Source organism: Numenius arquata, chromosome 1, assembly GCF_964106895.1.
Source record: "Numenius arquata chromosome 1, bNumArq3.hap1.1, whole genome shotgun sequence".
NCBI classification, from domain to species: Eukaryota; Metazoa; Chordata; class Aves; order Charadriiformes; family Scolopacidae; genus Numenius; species Numenius arquata.
The window spans coordinates 3,410,103-3,422,351 of NC_133576.1; the positions used below are offsets into that span (position 1 = coordinate 3,410,103).

A 12,249-nucleotide genomic window follows, 5' to 3' on the forward strand; every position below is an offset into this window, starting at 1 on the left:
GAACTGGTGCAATATAAGGTGACCCTCCAATCCAACAGCCCATACAGACAGAAATGTCACGGAAATGTAACCACATTATAGAACAGCATCCCATGCCAAATCCAAGTACAAACCTGCCAGTAGCAACCCCCAAGATTTAATATTCTGCTGTTGCAACACTATCTATTCTTATCCCCACTTGTCTAACTCATGACAAATCAGAAGTATTCCTCGCATTTTTTACTGGGTTTTCTTCTAGCCTGTCTCCCCACACGCTATATTGTGCAACGTTTAGCCTGTAGCTTTATCTTTCTGTTCCAAGATTCAAGATTTCTAAAAGTGTTAAATTCAGACTTTTGAGCTTTGGTCAGGAATGAGACGTGACAGCAATTTCCTTTCAGGAGAAAGGAAGATGAAAGAACTTAGTCAGACAGCATTTCGGCACATCAAGATGAGGTACCTTACCGGTTTTGGAGAAACATTTTGTTGGATCAGCAAAACCTTTGTTGAATCACCCATCAGGAAAAGTGTGCAGAGTGTACATAAAAATACAGTCAGTTAGTCGTAGTCCTACCTTCCTGAGTTCTGAAGTCATCTTCAGCAAATTTATTAAAGTTGCCACACAACCCACAGGTCTTATTATAGTGCTTTTCTTGAAGGAGTATCTGAATATTCCCACTGATATCAATCTTCACCACAAAGCCATGCTCATCGCTGGATATTTTATAATAACCTGCCTCCTTCTCTATAAATATGCCATTGGAGGCAAAAGGTATGGAAACCCTGTGAAGAAAAAAGGGAATTTCTCAGAATATGATACACAAAAAACATCAGGTTTTTTTCTTCTGGAATACTCTTTCCCATAGGTACCTTTTCTCTTCCTGCATCACACTTCCATCTAAAGAGAAGCGAAGATTGAAATATTCTCCAAGATACACAGAGAAACCAATTTTCTCCCCATCCTGGTAGTCACCTGAAGAGATGAGACATAAGCAAATATTGTTAGTTCTGGAACTCAGGAGAACAACTTTTACGTTGGGAACACATCATCTAACATTTTCAAGAGCCATCCATCTATTTTATCCCGTAGTTGCTTAATATGAAATGGACAGATAGTCCCAGGGTGAAGGCTGGCATCCACCACTGTCAGGTGCATGACCTGGCACTGGCTTGGACTCAGGCAGTCCCTGTTACTGTCTCAATCCAGTGAATTCTCCATCCTACCATGCACACTGGAGGAGTTTCCATAAGAGATGTGCCCAACAATCTATCTTGCTCTTTCCCTTCCTACTTTTATCCCAAGAGCAAGCCATAGCTCAGTGGTAAGTGAAGGGGGGTGAATCCATTGAACTTGTGGAAGAGCTGAGCCTAGATATCTTTGTTCTTGATAAGCCCTCTAACCACCTCAACTGTTTTTCAAGAGGTGGATGCCAATATTGGCTAACTAAGTTGGGGGGCAACTCACTCTGAATTTTTCAAAAGAAGTAGTACATAGAGATGGACACAACTTTCTTCAGCTCTGAGACAGAAGAGGGTGGGGGGTTCAGACAGTCCTTTCTCTGCTTTTGCCCGTTGTCCAGCTTTGACTTGACAGCAACTCCTTGCGCAACGCACCACCCGCTCTGGACCTCCTTATCTGAGGTAGCCAGCTCTGCTCAGACCTAGATGCTTTACTCAGCCATGCAGATTGCACTTCACAACCAGGTATCCAAATCCAAAACAAACCCACACACGTGTACTAAGATAGGAATCGAAAATAGATTATGCCATGCCTATGTGCCCAATATAAACATAAAGTGTCCACTCCTGGGGTTTTTTGAGATTTAATTGATCATATAAAATACTGCAATCAATTAATACTTCACATATGCTGGTGGGTTCTTCTACATATAAAAAAAATTGTACAAAGTTGCTCAAGTTAAAGAAGAAAATTATTTAAATTGGTGTATGGCTCCTTTTCAGAGTGATGGGATCAGTCTACTTCAATTTATTTGTAGTCACTAAATAGTCATCTTAAACTATGACTGATACGGAACAGTTGTTAGTGAATTGTTAGTGAATGTAAAAATATCTACCAAAAGAGTTTGGTATGAAAGTAATACACAGTTTTGGTTCTCATTATCTCTTGCCCGTCCCAGAGAATAACACTGTAGAGGCTCATGCTTATTCCAAGGCCTTTTGTCCTGCAGGATGGGACTTTTCTTATGGGGGGATTTAACATACAGGTAAAATTAGTCCTACAGGGTCATGTAGTTCCTATTCCTGTACTCAGTTTTAACAGCCACATTCCCCTGGCATATTCAAAATTAAATAAGGCCTCACTTTCCCTCTTTAGAAAAGCCAGTAAGAAAATCTTCATTCCTTGGAAGCTTAGTTATGCAAGAGCTATACTACCAAGGGATAACAGAAGCCAAAGTGACAGAATTTCCTCAGAAGTAATCCTACTTTCAACACCCCCTTCACCCCTCCAAAAAAAAAAAAAACCAAACGCCCCCACACCCAAAAAAACCCCAACCCAAACCAAACCACCAAGATCGTTTTATGCAGTGGTCCATCCTATCTTAAAAAGGGCAACTATCTTCTCAGTGATGGAACCTGACATAAGTGCAATGCCACATCCTTACAGCATCTTGCATTTGCTACTTTTTGCTATCTGGCTCAGACTCACCTAAGAGTGTGAAGGAACGCTTGTGACAGTCCCCAGCAAGGAGGTAACTGCAGTCCCCAGCAAAATTGTAGAAAGAACCATCAAAAGTTTTGATGTGGTCATTCCCAAAAAGGCTGCAACGGGCAACTGATGACTCCTGGAGCAAAGAACCTGATGATCCTGGATATCAAAACACAACATAACTTGCAATGTAAAACAATCGTTCTGCGGTTCAGGAATTTATCTGCTGGAATTTATCACCATTGATTATTGCGTGTACTGGACCGTTAGCTCTAGTTTCTAGGCAGACCGTATGCCTGGCATGACAGCCCATAGAATCAAGCACAGATTTTTTTAATATATGCATTGTTGAAATGGCTTTTTTGCTTTATTTCTACTGGCCCAAACCTTGCATGGGTAATTTCAGTTATGACCCTTTGAGGAGCGCCACGCATTCATTCATTCGTGCCTGAGCACTGTCCCATTAAAATCAATAGGGAAGTAGAAAAGCCTTGTTGTTTGTTCAGCCAAACATCACTGACTTCGGGGAGTCTTTGTGACTCAACACAGTGCTTGTTGCAAGGTAAAGAGCCCAAAGCAGTAACTTTATCCATGTCTCCAGCATAATGAGAATAATGCTTGAACCAGGATTGCAGGATTAAATAGGCAAAAAGAGAGGGGGGCAGGAGGGGAAATCTCACAGAGGAAATAGTGGAAGCATATTATAGTTCCTAAATATCAGAAAATAAACATATTTTCCCACCTGATATTACAGTGGCCAGCAGTAGGTTTGTTAGCAGTACTGCCAAGAGGAGCATCTGTCGAAAATCAAAAAGAGAGAGATCAGAATATTCTTAGTTTGATGTGCTTAGTCTGTTTCACAACAACTCGCCATTTTCTATCCTTTCTTTATAAAGTTATTTTTGAGGTTCTACAACATTTCAGACATAATCCATGAAGACTTTCACAGTAATTCAGATACCCACCCATGCATCTTTAAATTGGTAATATAGGAGAGTAATTATTCTCTGTTCCCATTTTCACTTCTCATTGCTGGGAAATGTGGGCTACCTCCGCAGGAAATGCAACCCAACGTACACACATATTCTGATTTACCCGAGTTAATACATTGCACACACAAAGACCTTCAATAGGCAGCATTATTTACCAGGCAACCTGACATGAAGAAGCACACCAGACTGGATCAGCCAACTTGGCTCCAGCAGAAGTCACCTCTGCTGCAAAAGATTTGCATCCTGCCCAAACATCCACAAAGGTTTTGTACCAGCCAACAGTTCTGGCTGGCAGACCATTACAACTACATGCTTATAATCCACTGATTTCAGGGTGATAATATGCTTGAGATAAGGGGCAAGAAGTAAAGGGAGGAAATTGTGAAGAGATTAGAGACCCAGAGTGAAAACTTCCATTCACCAAAATCAGTTTTAGCATTGCCTCCTGCTTTCTACAACTGAAATGTCAGCCTTTGTTCTCCATATGTCTATAAACTATGTCCTGTACTGCCAGGCCTTTAAAAATAATAATAGGATATGAGTGTCATGCAGATGGTGAACTACAGATGCATTCTCCGGCAAGACATTAGCAGTTAATGGTTGAAATCAGTAGGGAGCTCCAATTAGTGAGTTAATTTCAGTAATCATATAAGCAACTAGAGGGGCTTAAATATACCATAATTTATATATTAATTCCATGAGACCAGACACACCTTCCCCTAAAAGAACCCTGCAACTAAAGACTAGAATATATTTTGCAAAGACAAATTCTGATTTCAATTTGCAGACACACACTTATTATTGATGTCAATTATCTAAGTCCAATTCACAGCCACATAAATAAACACTGAGTTTGCCTTATTTACAAAAGATGGGAAAAGAAAGATCCATTATCAAACTCAGTCTAATATAATGCTGCAAATGCCAGCCTGACATAAGGCTGTTACTGCTGCAAGATAGCTAGAGTGGCAACTTCATGGGAATGCGACAACAAAGTAATGGTAAGACGACCATAGGCATTATTCTCAGATTACCCACTTGCTAGCATATTTTTAGTGCATGCACTGTGTTATTGTGACTGAATCAGATATTTCTTTTCTTTGTTAACCCTTCAGTTTTACAAAACAGGCAAAGAAAAAAGACGGGATATAAAACCCTTCACTTCAGCCCCCTTCCACCTCCCAGTCTGTTTTGAGCTGTAGACTCAAAGTTTCCCCGAATTCTAATAGAGCAGGTGACACTAACAAATCAGAATACAATCAAGTAAGATCTTCTGGTATATAACCCTCTATAATTTTACCACTAGCTTAATTAGAAATGAATATACCTTCTTCTGTGCGAGATTCCTCTTGCACGTGAACAAGAAGCTCCTCCAGTTGCCACCTATACCCTACAACACCATTGTTCCCGTGTTCCTTCAGAAGACAGGGCTTTGGTCTGAAATTTCTTGTTTTTGTACAAGCCAGGAACTTTTGTTCATTTAAAAGGAAAGATAAAGACTGAACGTCACATCCGTCTGATTCTCAAGACAATAGATTCAATTGCTATCGTGTAAATCAGTTGCCTTAATTGCCAGAAAGTTACAATGAGAGGAAATAGTTTTAAAAACTTACATGACAGATCAGTCTTTGAAATACATTTCGCATGTGTACGTGTGACAAATCTCACTGGCTGAGCCAATAGGCAGCATATTTATTTGAAAGACTATTGTTACAGAGGAATAGTAGGATGCTCCATACCTCAAAGACCACAGAGACATGTAGTACTTTTTCCTGTGAACAGCTACTTTAAAAGAGAAAGATGAAAAAAAAAAAAAAATCAGAGCTAGGAATGACCTGGTTTGGTTCTTCAGGTACAAACACATTCGAATTTTGCCACATTCTATTAGATCAACACATTCGGTCCTTGAATTTGCAAACGTTTATACAGGTACCCTCTGGAAAAACACACGGCAAAAAGTTAATCACACACGTACTTGTTTACAGAAAGGGGCACAAGCTTTATGGGCATATGTACAGCACTGCGCAGAAAATGCAGAGCACATTACGTTACTTTACTTTCAGCGTCCCATGCTTCATATTTGCAAAAGCTACTAGAAATAGTAAAGGGATTAGGAGGCAACACGCTTCCCTGTAAATCATATTTTGCCACTAGTTCACAGAATCAGGTCCTTAATTTAAACCAAGAAAAACAACGCAAAATATTAAAAACATGCCTCCTGAGAGTCCCCAGCAGGCATGTCTGTCTCACGCACGAGTAATTCTGAGAATGAAGTGAGTGTAATCCCTGCACACAGTTCTTAGAAAACAAAACAGGGGAAAAAAAAAAAAAAAAAAAAAAAGAAAAAAACAACATTAAAAAACCCCCACATTGTAAGGTTATCATTTCTTCCTGCAGGCAATTTCCTTTATGATTTCTACAGATGATTATGTTGATGCTTGCAGAATGGTGATGGATTATTTTTGAGACAATTTAGGTGATGAGTCTGCTTAGGTCGACAGGTTACAAATAATACAAATAATAAACTGTTAGCCATGCTTACTTTTTCTTGTATGAACTCTTCATGACAGCTGCACGTTAAAATGCTATACAGCTGCACATCAGACACTGCATGACAGAAAGAAACAAACACAGACCAAATTGTTTCTTTCCATGTGAAAAGCCAGAGAATAAGATTTTAAAATTAACACTTCCCGTCAAGATCTCAGTCAGATTCTCCTACCTTTTCTCCAGCAGTAGTAGTAAGGTTTACCCCTCTCACATTCAAGGCCCACACCTGACAGCTGCTGGGAAGATCCTGGGGAACATACAAGAAAATGCCCAAAACATGCAGAAACTCGGCGTCCACTACCATCACGGCCTTTGCTGTGCTCCACAGACATCCCTCCAACGTGGGGCAACCCCTGCTGCTGCAATAAAATACTAGTAAAGGACAATAGCAAAGCTCCTGGCTTCTGCCTAAAGCATTCCTCTGCATTTGCAAAGGAGTAACATCTATGGGGAAAAAAAATACACAAGTTGAAGCTTTAGAAACCGTTTCTTTGGCATTTTTGCATTAGAGAGTGCAACAGCAAAAGCTGGGAACCTCTAGACAGAGGAACCAGTAAGCACAGAGGCTCTGACCCTGCTGACATCTGCAGGCCAGGCTTTTACCCAGCCTAAACCTGATACGACTCTATAGAGAAGGGCTAAAAGCCTTTCACTTGAAACAGCCTTCGTGGCTGAAGTTACAGCTGAACAACAAGCAGAAATGGGGCAACAGCAGAGACAACAGGCAAGATGCCTCTTGTTTAGATGCCTCTTAGTCTCATGTCTGTTTCTGGTTTTGTATGTAGACAGAGGAGGAACATCAACTGGGAATCATTCTCTCCTCTTGGGTCCAACACCAACTCTCAGCAGGTCCTGTGTACCTCCAAGGGCCCGGGCATTAGTGGTCAGAGAGATGTTCTCAAAACCTCTCATTACAGGAATCCCAGTATTATTCATGATAAGGGGAATAAGATCACCTATCATCACTGCCTTTTTGTCTTCTGAGTTTTAATCCTTTCGGTGCCTGAGCCCCAAATCAGTCGTTCCATTTGGTAACAACTTCTTGTAAACCTAAATCTGGCTTTGATTCACACTTCTTTGTTGGGTACATACACAAGACAGAGTGGGAGCCCCTTAAAATATGCCTTAAAAATAGAAGCATTGCTGGGTTTGTTCCGTAGCAATTTCTTTATCATTGTTACAAAAAGGGGCCAGCTCTTCAACAAGACAGGATTGTTTAGTCTGTAACCGTGATGGATGGCTGAGGTCTTCCTTTATGAGCTTTTGTGCCGCTGCCTTCACACCCTGACGAGATTCATCTGGGGGCACCAGTGAGGGAGAGAGCAAACCGCACGAAAGTTTGAGCCCATCAAAAGGTGCTTTGGAGAGGATCAGTCTTCAGGTGGGCAAGTTACCAAACTTGGACTGAGCCTCTGAAGTCCACACTTGCTCGTTTGTGTGATCAGAGCCTTGGTCTACACCAGGGGACATTTTATGACTCACACTGCCAACGTTCAATAGATGGTTCAGATAAGCCAGACATCACGACACCTCTTAAGTGTCTTAGGGACCTTGGGGGACATAACAAAGAAAATTAATTGAGCTAGACAACCAAAGAACAAACTTCCTTTTTCCCTTCTGGCTCCATTTTCTTAAAGAAAAGAAAAAAAAAAAGGAAACGGTAACTAAAGAGCACATTTATTGGCTCACACTGTATTGTTTCAATACAAAGCTTAGTGAGGCTTGGGTAGTTCTGACGTGCAATTTTACAAATAATACACAGACAGAAACATATGAAGGACTATGCACTGTTGCTGGAAAGCCCCTTATAGCCAGTTCCTGGAACAGAATAGGAAGGACTTCTGAGAAAAGTTATCAATAATAGCACTTTCCATTGCTTTGTTCAACTAGTAGGTCACGTGCAACAAGTCCAATGTTTCCTAACAGTTATATCATAATATGTACTGAGGCGTTAGACAGCACGCCATGTTTGTCATCCAGTTTGCGTACGTGGTTTTTTGTGTAACAAAGTGCCCATGATATGAAACCTGAGATATTGAGTGCAGGAAGAGTGATGGAACACACAGGACCTGAATAACAAAACAACCAAAGTATCTTTGATGTAGGTAAACTGGAAAACTAAAGCCCAGCAATACTGAATTTTGTTCCTGCACTTAGGAACTGGCAAATTAGATTAGGCTATGGAAGCAACACAGGATGTCACTTTAAGACTACTTGAAAGATGCAAGCATCTGCTGTAAGAGAAATTCATCTTACTTAAGGAAAATATACCAATGAGGTTCAGTAACAAAATTTTCTTTAAAATTCTTTTTTTAAGAAGGAAACAAGCCAATCGAGAATGTCAACATATAGATCTTAATAGAGTCAACTAGTAAGAAGACTCCAACCTGATTCTGGCCCTGCTGTAAGCATGCTGAGCTTAAGCACTCTATCCTGGACAAAGTTTATTTCCATAAATAAATCACTTAATTTGTGCAGGCAAAGACATAGATTGATTTTCTGAGGTCTAAAAAGTGTTCTTAGCGTCTTTAGTAAACTGAAATCCTAAATGACACATCCTCAGATGCCACACCAAACTGAAAGGAAGGACGGTCTCCTTTGAAATGTAGGAAACATTGGAACACAAGACCTGCCTTGGGAATCAGCAGAAAGTTCTTAAAGCAGAGACTCATGGAGAAGGATGCCAAGCTACTTCGTTGCTCAGTAGTCCTCAAAAAAAGTTAAAGAATTACAGAATAGAGTAAGGGAAGAAAAAAACCAAACCACCAAACCCCACAAACATCATTTTGCAATCATAAACACAAAGTACACTTTAATCTTGAATATTGTCTACGTTCTCAGCCAGTCTGTATCAAAAAACGTGACATTCTTAAGGACAGAAAAAGAAAATGAAGATCAGAGGCACACAGCAACTTCTCTGCAAGGGGAGGAAATTCACAATCTTAGAGAAGGAAAGCATGAGGAGCATCTACAAGATCACAAATGGCACAGAGAAGGTAAATAAGAAATAGGTATTCATCATTTCTCCTAGTGTAAAGGCTGGGAGCAGTCATTGAAATTCTCAGGGAGCTGCCTTTAAAGCACATAACTGGAAAGCCTCAGCACAGGTCACTGTGTCAAAAAGGAGTCAGACAAATTAATGAAGGGATGGATGAAAACACAGGGATCAAATGATGAATCAGATCCAGCTTGTGGCTTAGAAAGTCTTTACCCTGTTGAGTGTCGGAAGCAGAAATCCCGTCCTTTAATGTTACACTTCATTTCTTACAACTCTCTTCCTAGACAACAGTTGTTAGCCACCAGAATCCTACTTATTGGTTAAAAAAAAAAAAAAAAAAAAAAAAGCTGCATTGTAACTTTCTTTACCCCAGACTGGGAGAAGGTATGTCTCAGTGGCTTTTCACAACTGAGATTCATAATATATTTTCCATTAGCGAACAACAGTGAAACTCAGCATAAGCAACCATGAATAAACACAAATAAGAGTCATTGCAAACAGTTCTGAAACTGAGAGCATCCCATGACAGTTCCTGAGAGCCCAGAGCAGCAGGCCAGAAATAACATAGGATACAGGCTTAGTTACTTCTGCATCCTTTCCTATTTTCCTCATACCCAAGAGTTAAAAAAAAGGCTACAACCTCTTCTCCCCCCAGAACCTCCCCCCCCCCCCATGAGAATATCAGCTGGCAAAGCCCACCTAACCCCATATTGGAACCCTTCCCTTTGGAATATTTAGGCTACTCTACTCCTTCGAGGAAAAAAACAAGGTAGATGAACAAAGTACGCGAGTAGTGAAATAGAGTATTCACCTTCCCCGTGCAGAAAAGCCTTGAATGAGATTTATACTGCATAATTATTCACTGATACATTTTAAGGGCATAAGTATGGGTATCGAAAATAAGCCAGTTACAGATACCCAAGAGAAAGGAGGACATGTGAACAGCTGTAGTGGCCGAAACAGCAAATTAGACGTGCACTAGCAGTGCAGAACAATATCAGAAGTAAAGGATACTCATAGGGGCTGCACTGAAGGTTGCCCCATGTCCCTGCGCAGGGCAGTAGCAGTGCCCGTTTGCCCATGGAGTTGCACATCGCCTCTCTGTCCCCTCTCTGGCACACTGAGGGACTCCCCAGCAAGACAAGATGGATAGCTAAGCTGCATCGCAACAAGAAAGCCAGAGCCACGATCCATCCCCATGGCAGTTGCCCAAACAGGACTGTATTTGTTGCACACACTAGTGTAAAATAAATTTAAGCAACAGGTAGCAGAATACATTTCTTTGAAATGCTCAGAAAGCCTATTTGGAAAACTAAACAGTGACATTGGCTCTAGTCCCATAAGAATTGCAGGGGCTTCAGTGCATTTTTGAAGTCATCAGTGCTCAGTTCCTTCTCCTGGCACGGTCAACAATAGATGGTTTAAAGGAAGACACTCCTCAGAGAGGATGGGAGGCACTAACCACCCACATTTTGTATTTGTAACCCTTCAGCCTCTGACACCCTTCCATATGCTGGGAAATTCACAAGGCAAAACAAACACTCAGGAACTCTCCCTTCCGACTATGCAACCCATCAGAGCAGAGAAGGGCATTATTAAAGATAATCCTTCTTATCATCAGTTGAACTCCTTCCCTGGTGGCAAGTTCATGGGATTTCCAATTTCACAGCCTTCCCTAGGGTTATCTTTTGAGTCATCTGAGCCAAAAGGACCTCGGGCTGGAGCAAGTGAAGCAAGGCTCTTTGGTGCTACCCTGTATAAAGCTCTTCAGCATAGCCACTAGACCACCAGACTACAAACCTGCCACATCACAGCCTGACACAGGGGCTTAGGACCCCAGGTGCATCCTGTAAGCCCACTGATGTGCAGCCCAGCAACAAAGGAAAATACCCCCCCTCCTTGACAATGACCCTATAATGTCTCTAGGAAGTAAGACTACTACAGCTAAAGGACGATATCTTCAGCTGGTGCCAACTGGTACTGCTCTCCTGAAGTCAGTAGCGCTACTCTAGTCTGTGCTAGCTGAAGAGCCAAAAGCCTCATAAATTTGCATTACATTACAAAGAGTTACCAGAAACTGAATGAAAAGGCAGGGGGAAGATTCTTTTTCTCCTGGTCTATGGACAATTTATCCTTTATGTAAGTTAGGTATCACCTTGAGGATATACACCTGACTACCTTCTAGACACTTAACACAAGTCTCAGCATTAGATATTAGGAAGAAATTTTTCACTATGAGGGTGGTGAGACACTGGAACAGGTTGCCCAGGGAAGTTGTGGATGCCTCATCCCTGGAGGTGTTCAAGGCCAGGCTGGATGGGGCTTTGAGCAACCTGCTCTAGTGGGAGGTGTCCCTGCCCATGGCAGGGGGGTTGGAACTCGATGATCTTTGAGGCCACTTCCAATCCAAACCATTCTATGATTCCCCAGAAGGTGATGTTCCGACAGCAGAACAGCACAGTTGAGGAAGGAATCGTTCATTTTCAATCTCCTCTTGCATGAGTTTGGAAGCAGTTGCTCACTGTTCTCTTTTGTTTGTTAATGTCTTAAGCTTCCACCCCTTTGTTGAAATTCCCTGCATACATGGAGTCAGCCAAGGCAAATTCAGTAATTTCCCCCCTCCCCTGGAATTGCGGTTTTCATATTCCTGTTTTTTTTTTTTCATACTAGTCAAAACTTATTGGTTTACACACTGTATTTACAGACATGAGATCTTCTAAGCAGGATACTCAACGCATACATGTTATTCACTTTACCAAGACCACAATTACCCTGTGGGATGCTTTCTATTCATCTACCCTGTTCCAGATAGAGCAAACATTTCAGCATCCTCGTCATACCTTAACATCAGCACTGACATCAGACGCTAACCAGTCAACCACCCAACCAACACCACTATTAGGCTACTGAAGGAAAAAAAATAAATACATACAATGAGAGGGCATTTTTCCATTAAGATAATAAGAGAAAATGAGAGTCTGAATTCTGCATGTCATCATGCCAGTTTTCAAAACCTGTGCTTTAAAAGCAGTTAATCCCTCCCTCTGGGATTAAATTTGTCC

General features: G+C 41.3%; 1 protein-coding gene across 1 annotated transcript in view; it reads right to left on the reverse strand.

The window, feature by feature from the left end:
* VWF (von Willebrand factor) overlaps positions 1 to 5,058 on the reverse strand; it is a 145,593-nt gene extending 140,535 nt beyond the window's left edge. Inside the window, exons 1-5 of the mRNA XM_074168927.1 lie at positions 4,967 to 5,058; positions 3,390 to 3,444; positions 2,648 to 2,806; positions 850 to 952; positions 554 to 762 (exon numbers count right to left, since the gene is read on the reverse strand). Of these exons, the coding sequence (XP_074025028.1) occupies positions 554 to 762; positions 850 to 952; positions 2,648 to 2,806; positions 3,390 to 3,444 (526 nt within the window). The 5' untranslated portion in view covers positions 4,967 to 5,058. The remainder of the gene's footprint in view (positions 1 to 553; positions 763 to 849; positions 953 to 2,647; positions 2,807 to 3,389; positions 3,445 to 4,966) is intronic.
* Between the last annotated feature and the right edge of the window lie 7,191 nt (positions 5,059 to 12,249).